We start from the raw sequence: 18,542 nt of genomic DNA, 5'->3' as shown, positions 1-18,542 counted from the left end.
CACAAATATCAGTGAATTGATGAAGATGTTTCAAATTAGGACGGTCAGGTAGAAACAGCTTCAAGTAACTTGGAGTCCATAATGAAATGACACAAGACACAAATCAAAGACAAAAGATTTACCTAAGAATGCCAAAACCTTTTTCTACAGAGCTATAAATGTGTGGAATGACACCGTACTGGACGCAACAAGAATGAAATGGGAGGACGACCTGGGGATGGAGATAGGGTGGGGACTCTGGAGCGAAGCACTGCATAGGGTCAACTCCACCTCCACGTGCGCAAGGCTCGGCCTGACGCAACTAAAAGTGGTACATAGAGCCCACTTAACAAGAAACCGTATGAGTAGGTTCTTCCCAGAGGTGGAGAACAGATGTGAACGGTGCCAAAGAGGCCCGGCCAACCACACCCACATGTTCTGGTCTTGCCCCAGACTTGTGGAGTACTGGACAGCCTTCTAGCCTTCTTCGAGGCTATGTCCAAAGTGGTGGGGGTGAGGGTGGAGCCATGCCCGATAGTGGCGGTCTTCGGGGTTTCAGACTAGCCAGATCTATTCCTGGGGAGGAGGGCGGACGCCCTTGCCTTTGCCTCCCTGATCGCCCGCTGTAGAATCCTGTTTGGCTGGCGGTCAGCAGCACCGCCCAGAGCTGCAGACTGGCTGTCCGACCTCTCGGAATCTCTCCAAATGGAGAAAATCAAATTCGCCATCAGAGGGTCAGACGACGGCTTCCACAGAACGTGGGAGCCATTCATGCAATTGTTCCGGGACCTGTTTGTGGCCAACGAACAAGAGGAAGAATAGTCGGGTGGCCAAGAATCAGGGGAAAATGGAGGGGAATCGGGGGAAGGTAGCCGGGGGGGGGGGGGGTTCGTTATGGGGGTTTGACGGCAAGCTAAGGCCCAAAACCAAACTATAAATAAATGCCTATAAACATGTGCCTCGGCCATATTGGGGAATGTAAAATATGTATGCCAGCTAAAGGGGGCGGCCACAATTGTTATTATGAAGATGCTTACCTGTAAATATACATGTTAATTTTTGCGTGTTTTTTTTTCCTTCTCTAATGATTTGTAATATGTTGTATATAAAATATGAAAACTCAATAAAAAAACATTTTTTTAAAAATGTGTGGAATGCAGTCGCAAAGTTGATGACTGAAGCAGTGACCAAGTCAACATTTAATAGGTTAGATGACAGCGATACAGGGCATAAAGTTAGGATTACTATTTGTATAAAGGATAAACATGAATACAGATTGGTTGGGTCAAATGGCCTGTTGTAATATTTATTGAAGTTCAAGTGTGTGCTTCGTGCGACAAACCTCATTGAAAAGTCTTCCCGATAGCCCTTATTCTTGTGCCGCAAGCAGGAAAAATGTGGGGCAGTTGGGTGAAATTCTTTCCATCAATAACAAGCATCTGATCTTCCATTAGGTTGATCCTTGAGATCACATTATATGCCTAATCTAAACGTGGAGTGCCTTGCCTGGGTAGAATCCACGTCACAATGAATTTACTAATAGAATTTACAAACAAATTAGCGTGAACGGAATGCAAAGTTTCATTGGATTGCAGTCAGCGCTGAAGTGCTCTCCGAACTTACTGCTAAGTTCAGAACCTGGTTCAATTTGAAATTCATAAGGGCAACAGGCTTAGACTTAAAATGTTGAGCAAAGCAAAGTTCAGTGTGACTGAATGCAGAAAAGAAAGTGAAGACAGAGACCAATGGATGCAATGTTAAAAGGCACGAGAAAGCATCTGATAAAACAGAAAATCTATGGATATTGTTAGCAGGCCAGGTAGCATCTGTGAGAGAGAAACAAATTTTTTTTCTTTTTTTTTAAATAAATTTTGAGTTGTCAATTATTTTTCTTTTTCCAGTTAAGGGGCAATTTAGCATGGCCAAGCCACCTAACCAACACATCTTTGGGTTGTGGGGGTGAAACCCACACAGACATGGGGAGAATGTTCAAACTCCATACGGACAGTGACCCAGAGCTGGGAATCGAACCCAGGTCTTCAGTGCTGCAGTCCCAGTGCTAACCACGGCACCACATGCCGCCCCAGAGAAACACAATTAATGCTTCAAGACTTTTGACAGAACATTCTGACAAAACCTGAAACATTCATTCTGTTCCTCTTTCCACAAAGCCTGACTTGCTAAGTATATTCACATTTTCTGTTTTTATTTCAGATTTCCAGCATTCACAGCATTTTGCTTTTGGAAAGCAAGATAATTTAGGTTATATGAAAATAGCCTCCAAGGCACGGTTTAACTATGGTTTTTCCGATGAGATTGTCCACTGAAGAGTTTGAGGGATCAAACAATTCCAATTATATTGGAACTAGCACAAATTTGAAAGTCATCCATTTATTGCATTCTACTGTTAGCTTAGCTGCACAGTATTGTTGAGATAATTTCCCCATGACTCATTTCTTACCTTGCCTACTAATTTCTTCCTGCAAGAGCTCTTCCATGGCCTCTTCTTCAGCTATATCTAATGGAGTTTCTCCTTCACTGTTGACTGCAGCTACATTTGCTCCACGACTAATTAAATACCTGCAAAATTATGTTTAAAAGAGAAACAGTCTTTATTGGATTTCACTTACTGGATAAAAACAAATGGCAAATGTGAATTAACAATGCCAATTAAGATTTTAACTTTGTTCTAATGGCGTTTTTAAAAATAAATTTGGAATTAAAGTAGCCTTTATCAATTTGAGGCTGAACACCACAAATTCAACATCTTCATTACTCCATGAATTTAATCCTAAACAGAGTTTAATTTCCTACTTTTGACAAAATGGAGATTGAATTTCAATTTATTTTACTTAATCAAGTTTTCCCAAGTGTAAGCAAGTTTAACTGCATAAAACCATTGGAATACATTCTTTGAATCGCTTCCAAAACTCTCCCAACCACCCCATACTCAAGTCATAAGGTTTAGAATAGTAATGGAGAAGAGCAAGGAACAATCTAATATAGAACTTTTAAATTGGAAGTGTGCTAATTTTAATGGGGCACAAAAGGATCTAGCCTTAAAGGTTAAATGGAGTCAGAGACAGACAGGAAAAACTAACAGGGCACAGTGATCTTTAAGGGGTGCTTCAGGAACAGGATAAGTACGTGCTGACAAAGGGGAATGGTAAGGGAACCAAAAAAATCACCGAGTTGATAGGTTGCTAAATGAAGTGCAACCTAAATTAAGGAGTACCTTAATTTTTCAAGCTTAGCCAGATATGAGAGAACTGCTACAGGACTGGAGAGTGATAAATGTAATATCTTTTCTTGAATATGGATGTCAAGGACATTTCTAGCTACGATAGGCCAGTCAGTCTAACATCAGTGATAACAAAGGTTTTGGGATCTGAATCTAGGGTGGGGCAGTTAGAGGATCACCAGGTGCTTTGAAAGGTTAGAGTTAAGGAGACTGGGCACTGATAAAGGGAGATCATGCTGGACTAATCTAATTGAATGAATCGAAGAATCGGGGACAACTGATGGAAGAGAATGCTGTGGATGCTGTCAATATGCATTTTAAGAAAGTGTTTGACAAGATAGCAGAAAGGTTGGTTAACAATATTGAGGCTTAAGGAATAAGAAGGCCAGTATCCAATTGCATTTTTAAAAAGTTGACTTAAGGCTAGAGAGCAAGTGGGAGTAGTTGGTTGTTGTTTGGACTGGAGGATAGACAGTGGTGTTCCCCAAGGGTCAGTGCTTTTTTTCATTTATGTATAAATTACTCAGATCTTGGGATGCAAATAAAATTTCAAAACATGGCAAACTGAGGTTGATACCAATTGTCTACAACAGGACATAGGCTAGCAGAATGGTCAGACCCCCATGTGGAAATTAATACAGAGAAGTGTGACATGATACAATTTGGCAACAGGGGTGGGGTGAGGCAAGGCAACGCAAGCAGACTTTTTCTTTATTCATTTATGGGATGCGGTGTTGCTGGATAGGCAATCATTAATTACTCAACCCTAGTTGGTCACGATAAGATAGTGGTGAACCGTCTTCAACCACTGCAGTCCATGTAGCACAGTACACCCACAGTGCTATTAGGGAAGGAGTTTCAGGATGTTGACCCAGCCAGAGTGAAGGAATTGCAATATATTTCCAAGACAGGATGGGGTGAGCTTGGAGGGGGACTCCAGGTGGCAGTGTTTCCATGTGTCTGCTGCCCTTGTCCTTCTAGATGATGGAGGTCATGGGTTTTGAAGATGCTATCAAACAAGACCTGGGAGTTCCTGCAGTGCATTTAGTCGGTGGTATATTCTGCTGCCACTGTATTTCAATGATGGAAAGATGTGGCACAGTGAGTAGCACTGCTGCCTCATTGCACCGATGTCCCAGGTTCTATCCTGGCTCTGGGACATTGTCCGTGTGGAGTTTACACATTCTCCCCCATGTTTGCGCGGGTTTCACCCCCACAACCTAAAAATGTGAATAGTAGGTGTATGACCATGCTAAATTGCCCTTTAATTGTAAAAAATGAATTGAGTATGCTAGACTTATTTTTTAAAAATAATGGAGAGATGAATGTTTGTGCACAGAGTGCCATTCAAGCGGGTTGCTTTGTCCTGGATAGTGTCAAGCTTCTAGAGTTGTTGGAGCTGCGCTCATCCAGGCAAGAGGAGAGTATTCCATCACAGGGCTGACTTGTGCCCAGTAGATATTGGGCACGAGCCAGGACACACAAACACCCAAATTACGAGGAGTAGGCCACTTGAGCCTACCGTTGAATAAAATCATGGCTGATCGATTGCAACTTCAACCAGACATTCCTTCCTATCCCCGATAATCTTGTTAATCAAAAACGTATCTAGCTACGACTTAAAAATATTCAAAGAACCTGCTTCCACTGCCTTTTGAGGAAGAGAGTTCCAGAGACCCACAACACTCAGGAAAAAAATTCCCACGTGTCTTAAATGAGTTACCCTTGATTTTTAAACAATGCCCCATCATTCCAGATTCTCTGACAAGAGGAAACATCCTCTCCTCATCCAGCCTATCAATACTCCTCAGGATCTTCAAAGTTTTGATCAAGTCACCTCTTACTGGAACTTCCGGTGGCGGCTCTGTGATGAGCATTTACATGTGGTAGTTGCCGCCAGGGTAATTTGATTTTGGCCCTTTATGCCGGTTTATGGGCGATGTTTGTGGGATGGCGGTATTTGTTTCGATTGAATGGATGGGATAGGGTCCCCATACAAGGCAGAAGTCAGGCAAAGGATCGTTGTCAGACTCAGAAGCCCGAAGCTCCTGGAGCCAGGAGAGGGAGGGGTGGTCTTTGGTCCCTATTCAGGTGTCTTGGAGAAGATGGACTGGTAGATAGAAGAGCAAGATTCAGCGATACTGAAAGTGAAGGGGGCACTCTCAGACCACAATGATCGGATTGTCTCCCTGGAGGCATAGTTGCTGGCTGAAGAGCACTAAGGTAGACAAATTGGAGAACCACTCCAGGCGGCAACATTTAAATCGTTGGATTACCCGAGGGCTCAAGCTCCACCTATACGTCCAAGATGTTTGGAAAGTTGGTGGGGGAAGGTGGGTTTGCTGTCCCCTCCCGAATTGGACCGGGCCCATTCGTCGCTGAAGCAGGAGCCCAGATCTGGGGAGCAACCTTGGGTGATCAGAGTCAGGTTTCACAGTTTCGAAGACGAGAAACGGGTCCAAGGTGGGCCAAAAAACCATAAAGGCTGTAGCTGGGAGGACGTCAACATCAGAATATATCAGGACATGAGGGCAGAGCTGGTAAGAAGGTATGCGGCATTCATCAAAGGCAAAGGCTGCGCTGTACAAGAGTAATTTGAGATTTGGTGTGGTGTACCTGGCTCGTCTTCTGGTGATTTTCAATGAAAGAGATTACTATTGATGCAAGTGAACTTGTCAAGAACCATGGACTGGGGGTGAATTAAAGTGCTCAAGGACTAAGTTAGATTTTTGGCCACAGGTTCATCTGTATATGTGTTTACTGTGGGATTTTTGTATTGTGGGGAGAGGGTATGGGGTTGTTATGGGACTTTGCTCAAGTGATTTTTCTGGGTGAAGTTAGGGTTTGTACATTGTGCCGCTGGGAATTGTTTGTGGGGTGGAGGTTATTTTCCTCTTTTTCCTCTATTATTCTGTCTTAAAGTTTGGTGTGTGTGTGTGTGTGTGTGTGTGTGTGTGTGTCTTAGTGTCCGTTTCTGCGGTTAATATATTAGCAGACCCAGATGGGAGGGTTTTTCCCCCCCACATCCATTGGGTCTACTTTCAAATTGATTTATTTTTGGTGGGTAGGTCTCTTCGCCCAGAGGTAAGGGGCGCATGGTACTCGGCGATCGTTATCTCAGATCATAATCAGCATTGTGTGGAATTGATGGTGGAGCTGTGCCCTCTCAACAATCCCCGTGGAGATTGCACACCGTGTTGCTCGCGGATAAGAGATTTTGGCAGCGTATATCCTCCGCCATTGGGGAGTATGTTGAATTGAACAGGGGCGGTCTCGCCGAATAAACTGTATTAGGTTAATGCAGATAGGCAAACCACCTGGTCCAGACAGAATCCTGTTCGAATTTTATGGTTTGACGATCAGTTGGTCCCAATTCTGCTGGATATGTTAAATGATTCAGTGTCGGGGGGGGGGGGGGGGTCATGGAGACCCATTTTGTTGTTCAATGCTGACGCTAAGTTGTTGGCTAAGTGTTGGCAACACGTTTGGAGCCCTGCCTTCCTGGGATCTCGGAGCAACGGATTGGGTTTTCTAAGGGCCGATAGTTGTCGGCGAACATTCAGGAATCATTTAACGTTGTGTTGTCTTCCTCCTCAGGTTGAGTGTTAAGGTTGAGTGGGTGTACCTCTTTGAATACGGGTACAAAGCAGGGGAATGCATTGTCTCCACATTTGTTTGCCTTAGCGATTGAGCCACTGGCCTTTGCGTTGAAGTCGTCCGCCAGATGGAGGGGGGATAAAGCATGGGGAAGGGCACATAGTGTCGTTGTACGCAGATGATTTGCTACTACATATCACGGACCCATGCTCCGATGTGGAGATAATGAAGATTATTATTAATAATAAGAATAATCTTTATTATTGTCACAAGTAGGCTTACAGTAACACTGCAATTACTCAAAATCCCCTCACTCCGGCGCCTGTTCGGGTACACCGAGGGAGAATTCAGAATGTCCAATTCACCTGACAAGCACGTCTTTCAGGTCTTCTGGGAGGAAACCGTAGCGCCCAGAAGAAACTCACGAAAACATGCAAACTCCATACAGATAGTGACCCAAGACAGGAGTCGAACCTGGGACCCTAGCACTGTGAAACAGCAATGCCAACCGTTATGTTACCGTACCATGAATTAATATGATTTTGCATATCAGTTTCTAGGGTCTTGCTATGTGCAAACTGGCTATGGCATTGATAAACATTATAGTAATTACATTTCAAACATGACTGATTCATTATGAGGTGTCAAGGAAAGTATTAGGGCATTGAGAACCAGACAGTATCAATTGCCCTTAGTGTCCAAAATTGCCCTTAGTGCTGGGTGGGGTTACTGGGTTATGGGGACAGGGTGGAGGTGTTGACCTTGGGTAGGGTGCTCTTTCCAAGAGCCGGTGCAGACTTGATGGGCCGAATGGCCTCCTTCTGCACTGTAAATTCTATGAAAACTCTATGAAATAAATTCTCGATTGCACCGGGTTTTGGCTCCTTCTCGGGTAAAAGCTGAATCTGGGCAAAAGTGAATATTTTCCAGTGAAACTCCCCCCCGGGAAGGGAGATGATCTGGGGAGGGGGAGATTGCCATTTCGCCTGGTCAGGAATAGCTTCTGTTACCTGGGAATCCGGATGGCTCACGATTAGCCTGGTGGATAGGGCGATGGATGGCTTACTTAACAAGGTGGGGCACTCTCTCTGACCTTAGTCAGAAGGGTAAAGAAGGTGAAGGTGAATATTCTCCCAAAGTTTTAAAAATATATAAATTTGGAGTACCCATTTCTTTTTTTCAATTACGGGCCAATTTAGCATGGCCAATGCACCTACCCTACACATCTTTGGGTTGTGGGGGTGAAACCCACGCAGACACGGCGAGAATGTGCAAATTCCACACAGACAGTAACCCGGGGCTGGGATCGAACCCGCGACTTTGGCGGCCTGAGGCAGCAGTGTTAAACACTGAGCCACCCAAATTAGGTTTTTGTTGCAGTGTCTTCCAGCCTTCCTTCACAAGGTTTTTTTTTCTTTGCAGGGTCAATATATTGCTATCTACTTTTGTTTGGGCTGGTAGGACATTACTGCAAGGGATAGGAAGGGGACGGGTGGATTTTGGCACAAGCTAAACTGTTATGATACTATTTGGCGGCAAATGTTGATTATGGTGCAGGGGTGGTTCAGGGATCCGTATTCTATTTGGGGGCAGATGGAGGAGGGTCGCATCTGAGGGCACTGGCTATTGCCCCACTCCTATTTTCCTCTTTGATTCACTTTGATTAGTTTACACAGCATTTTAAACAGGGCTCCATATCACAGTTGGCTCCGATTTGCATGAACCATAGTTGGTGTCGTCTGGCTTAGATTCATTGTTCAGGACATGGGAGAGGAAGGGGTTGGAGAGGTTTAGGGGCATGTTTCTTGACAGAGGTTTGCTGGTTAGGAGGAGAGGTTTCAGCTTCTGAGAGTTAACGTATTCAGGTAACTTGCAGGTTCACAGCTTTCTATGTAATGAGATTCCTTCATTTACCTTGGCACCATTTCCCTCACTCTCGGTTAAAGTCCTATACTTGGGCAAGTTAGGGGACGGTAAGATTTTGAATATTTATGAGCTATGGATCCTGTCAACAGAGCAGGCTTCATTGAAAGGGAGAATGAACTGGGTTTTGTTTTTTAGTAGGGGAGGGGGCGGAGTGAGTCTCTTCACAGGGTCAGCTTTACCTCCTCATGTGCTAGGTGGTGCACAAGGCACGTACATAGATCCCTCAAAGTTATCACCCAGGTTGATAAGGTTGTTAGAAGACGCATGGTGTGTTGGCTTTCATTAACAGGGTGATTGAGTTTAAGAGCCACGAGGTTTTGCTGCAGCTTTATAAAACCCTAGTTACACCACACTTGGAAGATTGTGTCCAGTTCTGGTCGCCTCATTATCGGAAGGATGTGGATGATTTGGAGAGGGTACAGAGGAGATTTACCAGGATGTTGCCTGGACTGGAGGGCATGTCATATGAAGAAAGGTTGAGGGAGCTAGGGCTTTTCTCACTGGAGCGAAGAAAACAGAAAGGTGACTTGATAGAGGTGTACAAGGTGATGAGAGGCATGAATAGAGTGGATAGCCAGAGACTTTTCCCCAGGGTAGAAATGGCTGTCAAGAGGGGACATAATTTTAAGGTAATTGGAGGAAGGATAGGAGAGATGTCAGAGGTCGGTTCTTTATACAGAGAGTAGTGGGCGCATGGAATGCACTGCCAGCGGAGGTAGTGTCATTAGGGACATTTAAGCGACTCTTGGATAGGAACATGGACAGCAGTAAATTGAAGGTGTAGGTTAGGTCAATGTTTTTCAAACTTTTTTTCCGGGGACCAACCGGCCAACCTTCGCGACCCACGCCGGCCGACCTTCGCGACCCACGCCGGCCGACCTGCGCGACCCACGCCGGCCGACCTGCGCGACCCACGCCGGCCGACCTGCACGCCCCACGCCGGCCTACCTTCGCGACCTACACCGGCCGACCTTCGTGACCCACGCCAGCCGACTCTCAGACAGGCACGTGGGCAGCAGCAAATTGAAGGGGTGTAGGTTAGGTTGATCTTAGATTAGGATAAATGGTCGGCACAACATCGTGGGCTGAAAGGCCTGTACTGTGCTGCACTGTTCTATGTTTTAAGGCACACCTGACCAGGGCATATATGAGTAGTTCTTCTCTGGGATGGAGGATAGGTGTGAACAGTGGTCTAGAGGTTTGATCCAGCCAATCAAACACACATGTTGAGGTCTTGCCCCAAGCTTGGAAGCTCTTGGATCTCGTTTTTCAACACTGTGTTGGGGATTTGGGGTATTCTGCTGCAGCTGTGCCAGTTGCTGGCAATTTTTGGAATATCGGGCTCGCCGTTGCTGAACACAGGGCCGAAGGTAGGTGCCCTAGCCTTTGCCTCATCCATCGCCAGAGGCAAATTCTACTTGGGTGGAGATCCCCAATGTCGTCTACTGCCTTAGCCTGGCTGGGACCCCGGATGAATTTTTCTATCTCGAGTGGAAGGGTCCAGCCTTTTATCTTCCTTGTCAGGGAACTGGTTACCGTCAGCTATTTGGGGGGGTGAGGGCTCTATCGGTCAAGGTTTTGTTTTCTTTATGGTCGGCTGAGGAGGAAGAGGTAGTGGACTAGGGTTTAGGTGCGTGTAGTTTGTATTGGGGTTTGCTGTATTTTTGTTACTTTATAATGAAAACCTTGTCAGAATCTTTTTTTTTAAGGTCACTTCTTGCTCTTCTAAACTCTAGTGGACACTGCAAAGCTAACTTGTCCATAGGTTAAGTGAATGGGCTAGGATCTGGCAAATGGAATACAATGTTGACAAATGTGAGGTTATCCATTTTGGCAGGAATAACAGCAAACAGTATTATTATTTAAATGATAAAATATTAAAGCATGCTGCTGTGCAGAGAGACCTGGGTGTGCTAGTGCATGAGTCACAGAAAGTTGGTTTACAGGTGCAACAGGTGAGTAAGAAGGCAAATGGAATTTTGTCCTTCATTGCTAGAGGGATGAAGTTTAAGACTAGAGAGGTTATGCTGCAATTGTATACGGTGTTAGTGAGGCCACACCTGGAGTATTGTGTTCAGTTTTGGTCTCCTTACTTGAGAAAGGACGTACTGGCACTGGAGGGTGTGCAGAGGAGATTCACGAGGTTAATCCCAGAGCTGAAGGGGTTGGATTACGAGGAGAGGTTGAGTAGACTGGGACTGTACTCGTTGGAATTTAGAAGGATGAGGGGGGGGATCTTATAGAAACATTTAAAATTATGAAGGGAATAGATAGGATAGATGCGGGCAGGTTGTTTCCACTGGCGGGTGAAAGCAGAACTAGGGGGCATAGCCTTAAAATAAGGGGAAGTAGATTTAGGACTAAGTTTAGGAGGAACTTCTTCACCCAAAGGGTTGTGAATCTGTGGAATTCCTTGCCTAGTGAAGCAGTTGAGGCTTCATTAAATGTTTTTAAGGTAAAGATAGATAGTTTTTTGAAGAAAAAAGGGATTAAGGGTTATGGTGTTCGGGCCGGAAAGTGGAGGAGAGTCCACAAAAGATCAGCCATGATCTCATTGAATGGCGGAGCAGGCTCGAGGGGCCAGATGTCCTACTCCTGCTCCTAGTTCTTATGTGGTCTCACATCTGTACATCTGGCCCTGTATAACTGAAGCATAACCTCTCTACTTGTGTAATCAATTCTCCTCACAATGACAACATTCAATTTGATTTCCTAACTACTTGCTTGACCTGTATACTAGTCTATTTTGATTCATGCACCAGCACACCTGTTTTATTCTTTCTGCCAAAATGGACAATTTCACATTTGTCTACTTTATACTCCATTTGCCAAGGTTTTGCCCACTCACTAAACCCATGTCCATTTGCAACCTTCATACGCCCTCCTCACAATTTACTTTTCTACCTATGTTGTTAGAAAATTTCACAACCACACATTCAGTCCATTCATCCAAGTTATTTATATAAACTATGAAAAGTTGAGGTCCCAGTACTGATCCCTGTGGCACACCACTTGTTACATCCTATCAACCAGAAAAATACCCTTTTAAGACATAAGATATCGCAGCAGAATTGGGACACTCAGCTCATCGGGTCTGCTCTGCCATTCAATCATTTTTTAAAAATAAATTTAGATTACCCAATTGTTTTTTCCAATTAAGGGGCAATTTACTGCAGCCAATCCACCTACTCTGCACATTTTTGGGTTGTGGGGGTGAAACCCACGCAGGCGCGGGAAGAATGTGTAAACTCCACACGGGCAGTGACCCAGAGCCGAGATCGAACCTGGGACCTCAGCGCCGTGAGGCAGGTGTGCTAACCACTAGGCCACCGTGCTGCCCTTGCCATTCAATCATGGCTGATATTTTTTTCATCATCATTCACCTGCCTTCTCTCCATACCCCTGATCCCCTTATTGATTCAGAACTTATCTATCTCGGTCTCAGTGAATTGGCCTCCACAGCCTTCTGCGGCAAAGAGTTCCACAGATTCACCACTCTCTGGCTGAAGAAATTCCTCCTCATCACTGCTATAAAGGAGCGTCCCTTTAGTCTGAGGTTGTACCCTCTGGCTCTAGTTTTTCCCGACAAGTGGAAACATCCTCTCTCTGTCCATTCTATCCAAGCCTCGCAGTATCTGTAAGTTTCAATAAGATCACTTTCGTCCTTCTAAACTCCAACAAGTAAAGACTCTCTTCAACCATTCCTCATATGGCAAGTTCTTCATTCCAGAGATCATTCTTGTGAACCTCCTATGGATATTTTCTAAGGATAGCACGTCCTTCCTTAGATACGGGGCACAAAACTGCTGACAACACTCAAAATGGGGTCCGATCAGAGCCTTATACAGCCTCATAAGTACATCCCTGCTCTTGAATGCTAACATCGCAATTACCTTCCTAACTGCCAACTGAACCTGCACGTTAACCTTAAGAGAATCTTGAACAAGGACTCCCAAGTTTCTTTGTGCTTCTGATTTCCTAAGCATTTCCCCATTTAGAATATAGTCTATACATCTATTCTTCCTACCAAAGTGCATAACCTCTCACTTTTCCACATTGTATTCCATCTACCACTTCTTGCCCACTCTCCTAGCCTGTCTAAGTCCTTCTGAAGCCCCCCTGCTTCCTCAATATTACCTGTCCTGGATCTTTGTATCATCTGCAAACTTAGCAACCGTGCCTTCAGTTCCTTCTTCCAAATCGTTAATATACATATTGTGAAAATGTATGGTCCTAGCACCGCCCTTGAGGTACACCACTAGTCAGCGGCTGCCATCCTGAAAAAGACCCCTTTATCCCCACTCTCTGCCGTTTGCCAGTCAGCCAATCCTCTATCCATGTCAGGATCCTACCCTGAACACCATGGGCTCCTAACTTATTTAAACAGTCTCCTATGCGGCACCTTGTCAAAGGCCTTCTGGAAATTTAAATAAATCACATCCACTGGTTCTTCTTTGTCTAACTTCCTTGTTACCTCCTCAAAGAACTAAAACAGATTGTCAGACACGACCTCCCTTTGACAAAGCCGTGCCAAAGCAGTCCTATTTTATCATTCACTTCCAAGTACTCCACGATCTCATCTTTAATAATGGACTCTTAAAATCTGACCAAAGTCAGGTTAACCGGCCTATAATTTCCTGTCTTCTGCCACCCTCCCTTCTTAAACAGCGGTGGCATATTAGCCACTTTCCAGTCCTCTGGGATCCTCCCTGCCTCCAGTGAGTCCTGAAAGATCACCACCAATGCTTCCACAATCTCCGATGTGTGCCATGAGCCTCTGACCTGCTTTTGTAACCAGTGCTTATCTTGCTAGTCCAATTTGTTACAGGTTAATAGTACAATTCTAAAGCGTTTGCACGATCCATGTGCATCGATTTCTGGCTGTGGCAGGGCATTGAGTACAAAAGCTGGAGGTTATGCTGAGTCTTTCTAAAGCTCTGGTTCGGCCCCAACTTGCGTTACTGCATCCAGTTCTGGTCACCACACTTGAGCAAAGATAGGAAAGATAATAGAGAGCAGATTTACCAGAATGGTTCCAGGGATTTTGTTGAAAGGTTAGGCTAGAATGTCTAGGTATGTTCTCCTTAGAGGAAAATAAATTGAGACACCTTTTGAAGCAAGTGCACATGATTATGACAGGCTTAGCTAAGGTAAACAAGGAAAAACGCCTCCCATTAGCTGTTGGTACAAAGCCGAGAGGGTACAGAATTAAGATTTATGCAAGTGATGCAGCTGGAATGAGGAAGAGGTTTTTCAAAAACAAAGCAATTAGAATTAACATGGAATTCACTACCCAAGGTTGGTGTGTCGATCAACCATTCAGAAAGGAATTTGGATGGACACTAAAGAATTAAACTTGCAGGGCGACAGGGACTGAATGAATGAGTGTGGGACTGACTGGGCTGCTTCATGGGGAACCAGCTTGAGCTAGATGAGCCGAATGGCCACCTCCTGTGCTGTAAATTACTTTGACTTATCCAACGATATTTCAGTTTAACTACTGAGTTGATGCCCCATCACTGCTTTCCAGTGAAGCTACACCCATTACAGTATTTTCCCGAGCTTTGTCAGTCAAAGTGGGATGGGGCCAGAATAGAGAAAGAAAAAGAGAAGGTATGCAGGGAGATTTCCCTGACCACAGAACAGTCAATGGTGGCTAATTTGTCCTCATTCCTGCAGAATGTTCTCCTGCAAACTTCCCAACGGGTTGCATGCATCGAGTTAAGATAGTATTGCAAATTCCTACATTATACTGCAAAAAAGTAATTCATTGCCTTTAAAACATGTTGAGATATTTCTTGGTCACAAAAAGCACCATGTAATGTTTCAAACACATTGCCCGTGAGTGGAATTAAAGATACAAGTAATATTCGTCCACTGTACAGCTCTATTGGGCTAGTCTGACTTCCCTACTCTATCCTAACTTATCCAACATTCTGGATCATCCCAAATGTACAACTATTGGTCTTAATTTCTCATCCCATTCCAACCACACAAATCTGTCAATGCACATTGGTCCAAAACCCCTCAGACTGGCAGTGCACAAAGTAGAGTTATGCACAGATCTATTTCCACCACTTAGAATTTGAGAAAATTGTCTCACTGGGACAAATCTGATTTCACTGCCAAATATCTGGCCTGCGCCTGGACGTACAAAAAAAATCCCATAGTAAATTATGCATGTTAAAGTTAAGCGAAGGCTACACAAGAAACAAATCCTCACAATTTCAACCAGACATTGCTATGTTGTCACACATTCAGGTGTAAGGAAAGCTACCAGAAGCGACAAGCTAATGTATCGCCCATGCTTCCTGCTATCTTTCTAACAGGTTGTTGGCACCAACTCAGCAGATAGTGGTTTATATCTTGAGATAACTATTTGAAACTTATTTAACAGACGCAAGAAAAATTCTATTCCTGCTTGATTATTAAAACTGATTGTGCAATGAGCTGAAGCACTGTAACAAGCAGAGTGCCAACAGCTGGAACAATATTGTGAGGTACTCTACGCTACTCTGGATTTGGAAGGTTTCTCCAGCTAAACATGCATAACACACACACACACACACACACACACACACACACACACACACACACACACACACACAGAGGAAATACAAAATAACTGACAAAATCTGTCACCATAGATTTAAAACAGCGGAGGCACGGTGGCACAGTGGTTAGCACTGATGCCTCATGGTGCCGAGAACCCGGGTTCGTTCCCAGCCCCGGGTCACTGTGTTGAGTTTGCACATTCTCCTCACGTCTGAGAGGGTCTCACTCCCATAACCCAAAGATGTTCAGGATTGGCCACACTAAATTGACCCTTAATTGGATACTCTTAAAGAAAAACATTTTTAAAGCATAAATTTAAAAAATCTTTCCTAGTGTAGCCACCTGGGTTGGCCACTTCCTGACTTTAAAATGGAGATTCGTTAAAAACGCAGGGAAAGAGGGCAGCACGGTGGCCTAGTGGTTAGCACAGCTGCCTCTGCGTTGAGGTCCCAGGTTCGAATCCCGGCTGTGGGTCACTGTCCATGTGGAGTTTGCACATTCTCCCAGTGTCTGCGTGGGTTTTGCTCCCACAACCCAAAAATGTGCAGAGTAGGTGGATTGGCTACGCTAAATTGCCCCTTAATTGGAAAAAATAATTGGGTAATCTAAATTTATTTTTAAAAAAGAACGCAGGGAAAAATGGACAGGTACAGGGAAGCAAGCAGAATGCAAAGCTCCCTGTATATTAGAACTTGCAGAAAACCAGACAGCACTGAAACTGTGAACCATCTGCATATTGATGAGCGATCCCCAGGAACAATAGCAACAGTTAAGATAATCGAGACAAAGCCAGACTCCTCGGCGCCAGCAGGAGCCAAATCAAAGGAAGGCCAACGGACACTTAGGAACCACCCAGCGATCAGGGAACAGCTCCTGTATTGGGGAAATCAAACCAATTGATTGGGAACATGGTCCAATCAATTGGAACCAGGTACGGGGTCCGCCCAAAAGGGCGCAAAGCCCCTGGGGACTATACATTAGAGTCCCCAAGTTCAATTCGGTCTTCTTGGCAGGGTCTCCCAGCAGCTCGAAACAACCCTTGACAGAGATCAGCCTAGCAGCTGCACCAACAAGTGAGTGTCCAGTCAACGCACGCTACGAGATAGGCGTTCCTAACCATTAGTCCATACCAGCTGGAAGCCTGCAGATTCAGGATCGAACGAGAGGCCAATTGTTCCCCTGACCTAGTGGGTCCCTTTTCCAAAGCTAAGTATTGGCTTGTTAGTGTTAGAAATAGTCTAGTTCTGTAGTATTTTATGCATGAGTAGCAATTGACTGTATATAATAAATGTGTTTTGATTTGAACCTTACTAACTGGTGTATTGAGTTATTGATCAGCACTTGAACCTCGTGGTGGTATCATAAAAATACCTGGCGACTCTAGAGCAAAGGTTATAAAACAGAGCAATTAAGTGTAAAGCACACTTAACAAAACTAGCAACACTAGTTTGCAAGGGGAGGTTTTATTATTTCGGGACACAGGAAAGTTGCTCAAATAATAATACACCTTAACAGACTGCTGTCTCATCCCCAGAACAGTGAATAAAGCTCTCTTTGACATCATATTCCTTAATGATACAGGCTGTCCAGGACTTCAGGAGCGTGGACAATACACCAATACTTGCATGCCATGCCATCAGTTCCAAGAAAGTATGTCCTAATGGACCGCTTGATGCTGGGTGGCAAAACATTTGGAAGCACATACTGGGTTATGAAGAGACCCAGCCTGTGCCACAAGGTATTAAATGAGGAAGAGGTTTTAATCTCCATACTTCTGGGACCCTCTCGCTGTGAAGCATCAGTGCTAAACACTGTGCTACCGTGCCACCAACACAAACTACAAACCTTTCTGGATTCAATGCAACAGTTAGAAAACAGCCCCTTAAAGATGTAAACAATTTAAGGGTCGTTCATTCAAGGCCAGGATTAGGAGGAATCTTCTGAGGGGTCCTCAGTCTTTCAAAGTGTGATGGAAGCAGAATCTTTGAACATTTTTAAGGCATAGGTAGATAGATTCTTCATAAACATTTTTCATAAGCAAGGTGAAAAATTATCGGGGAAGGCAGGAATGTAGAGTTGAGCTCGCAACCAGATCAGCCATGATGTTATGAAATGGTGGAACAGGATCGAGGGGCTCATTGGCCTACTCCTGCTCCTAGTTTGTATATTCAGAACTTAAGCCAGTTACCAAATCATGTTGTTGGAGGAATTCGTTGGAAGAGGAGTTCAACACACTTGGGACAGAAAATGCCAACATCCTCCCATATTTGACTGTAGGAAATCGCTTATTGTCACGAGTGGCTTCAAATGAAGTTACTGTGGAAAGCCCCTACTCGCCACATTCCGGCGCCTGTTCGGGGAGGCTGTTACGGGAATCGAACCGTGCTGCTGGCCTGCTTGGTCTGCTTTCAAAGCCAGTGATTTAGCCCTGTGCTAAACAGCCCCCTCAAAAAAATGAAAATAAACTCCTAGTATTCTAGGTATTCTATGATCCCGTGCATCAAATACAACAAACTTAAATTGTTTAACAATTGCTATTTATTGGGTCACATGACTCCTTATGTGTTATACACTTGAACAGTTCAAAATCAAGATTGTGGGGTTTGCAGCTTGGGTTGAAGCTGGTTTGATCACAACAGTTCAACAGCCAAAACACCCAACATAGTTGTCATTCCCACAAGCTTTGTCGATACTTTCCCATTACTTTTATGGGCAGGCAGAAACATGGGAGACATTTGAGCAGTGATGAGGGTTAAAATGTATTTTTGCTCACAGCAACTTTACCCAAGTAATGCTCATTCATACACTTGTTTTGCTGTATTTTGTAATCTGCAAGTGCCCACTGTTGTAGAAAATTCAAATGTCACCAGTGACTATTTGCACTCCCTCAAGGAGGTTAGTCTCCCATGGGTTGAAAACAGCAAGTTACTCATAACTGAGATCCTTCATCCTTTGACATTTGAGACAGAAAACAGAAAAAAATGGGAGAATAACCTCAAGCTGTCTGAAGCCAGGGAACATTAATTAAGAGTTTGGGATTGATAGGGTTGAAGTTAATTAATCTCCTACTCTGATATTATAATACAGTAGGTAGGCTTCACTAAATCAAAAACAAGATTCTTAAAAATGCTGGAAGCTCGAAATGAAATGCTGGAAAACCTCAGGTGAAATCAATCAGTGGATAGAAAACAACAGTAGTTCATGTTTTAGGTCAATGACTTTCCATCAGAACTGGAAACATGTA

At 44.2% G+C, this 18,542-nt stretch overlaps 1 protein-coding gene across 1 annotated transcript in view; it reads right to left on the bottom strand.

The window, feature by feature from the left end:
* LOC119955117 (protein phosphatase 1 regulatory subunit 12A-like) overlaps nucleotides 1–18,542 on the bottom strand; it is a 291,292-nt gene that overhangs the window by 155,816 nt on the left and 116,934 nt on the right. The window contains 1 exon segment of the mRNA XM_038781005.1: nucleotides 2,441–2,559. Within this exon segment, the coding sequence (XP_038636933.1) occupies nucleotides 2,441–2,559 (119 nt within the window).

The sequence above is a fragment of the Scyliorhinus canicula genome, chromosome 20 (assembly GCF_902713615.1).
Source record: "Scyliorhinus canicula chromosome 20, sScyCan1.1, whole genome shotgun sequence".
NCBI lineage: Eukaryota > Metazoa > Chordata > Chondrichthyes > Carcharhiniformes > Scyliorhinidae > Scyliorhinus > Scyliorhinus canicula.
Note: the sequence above shows the minus strand (reverse complement) of the source record. Positions and strands in the feature narration are given on the sequence as shown.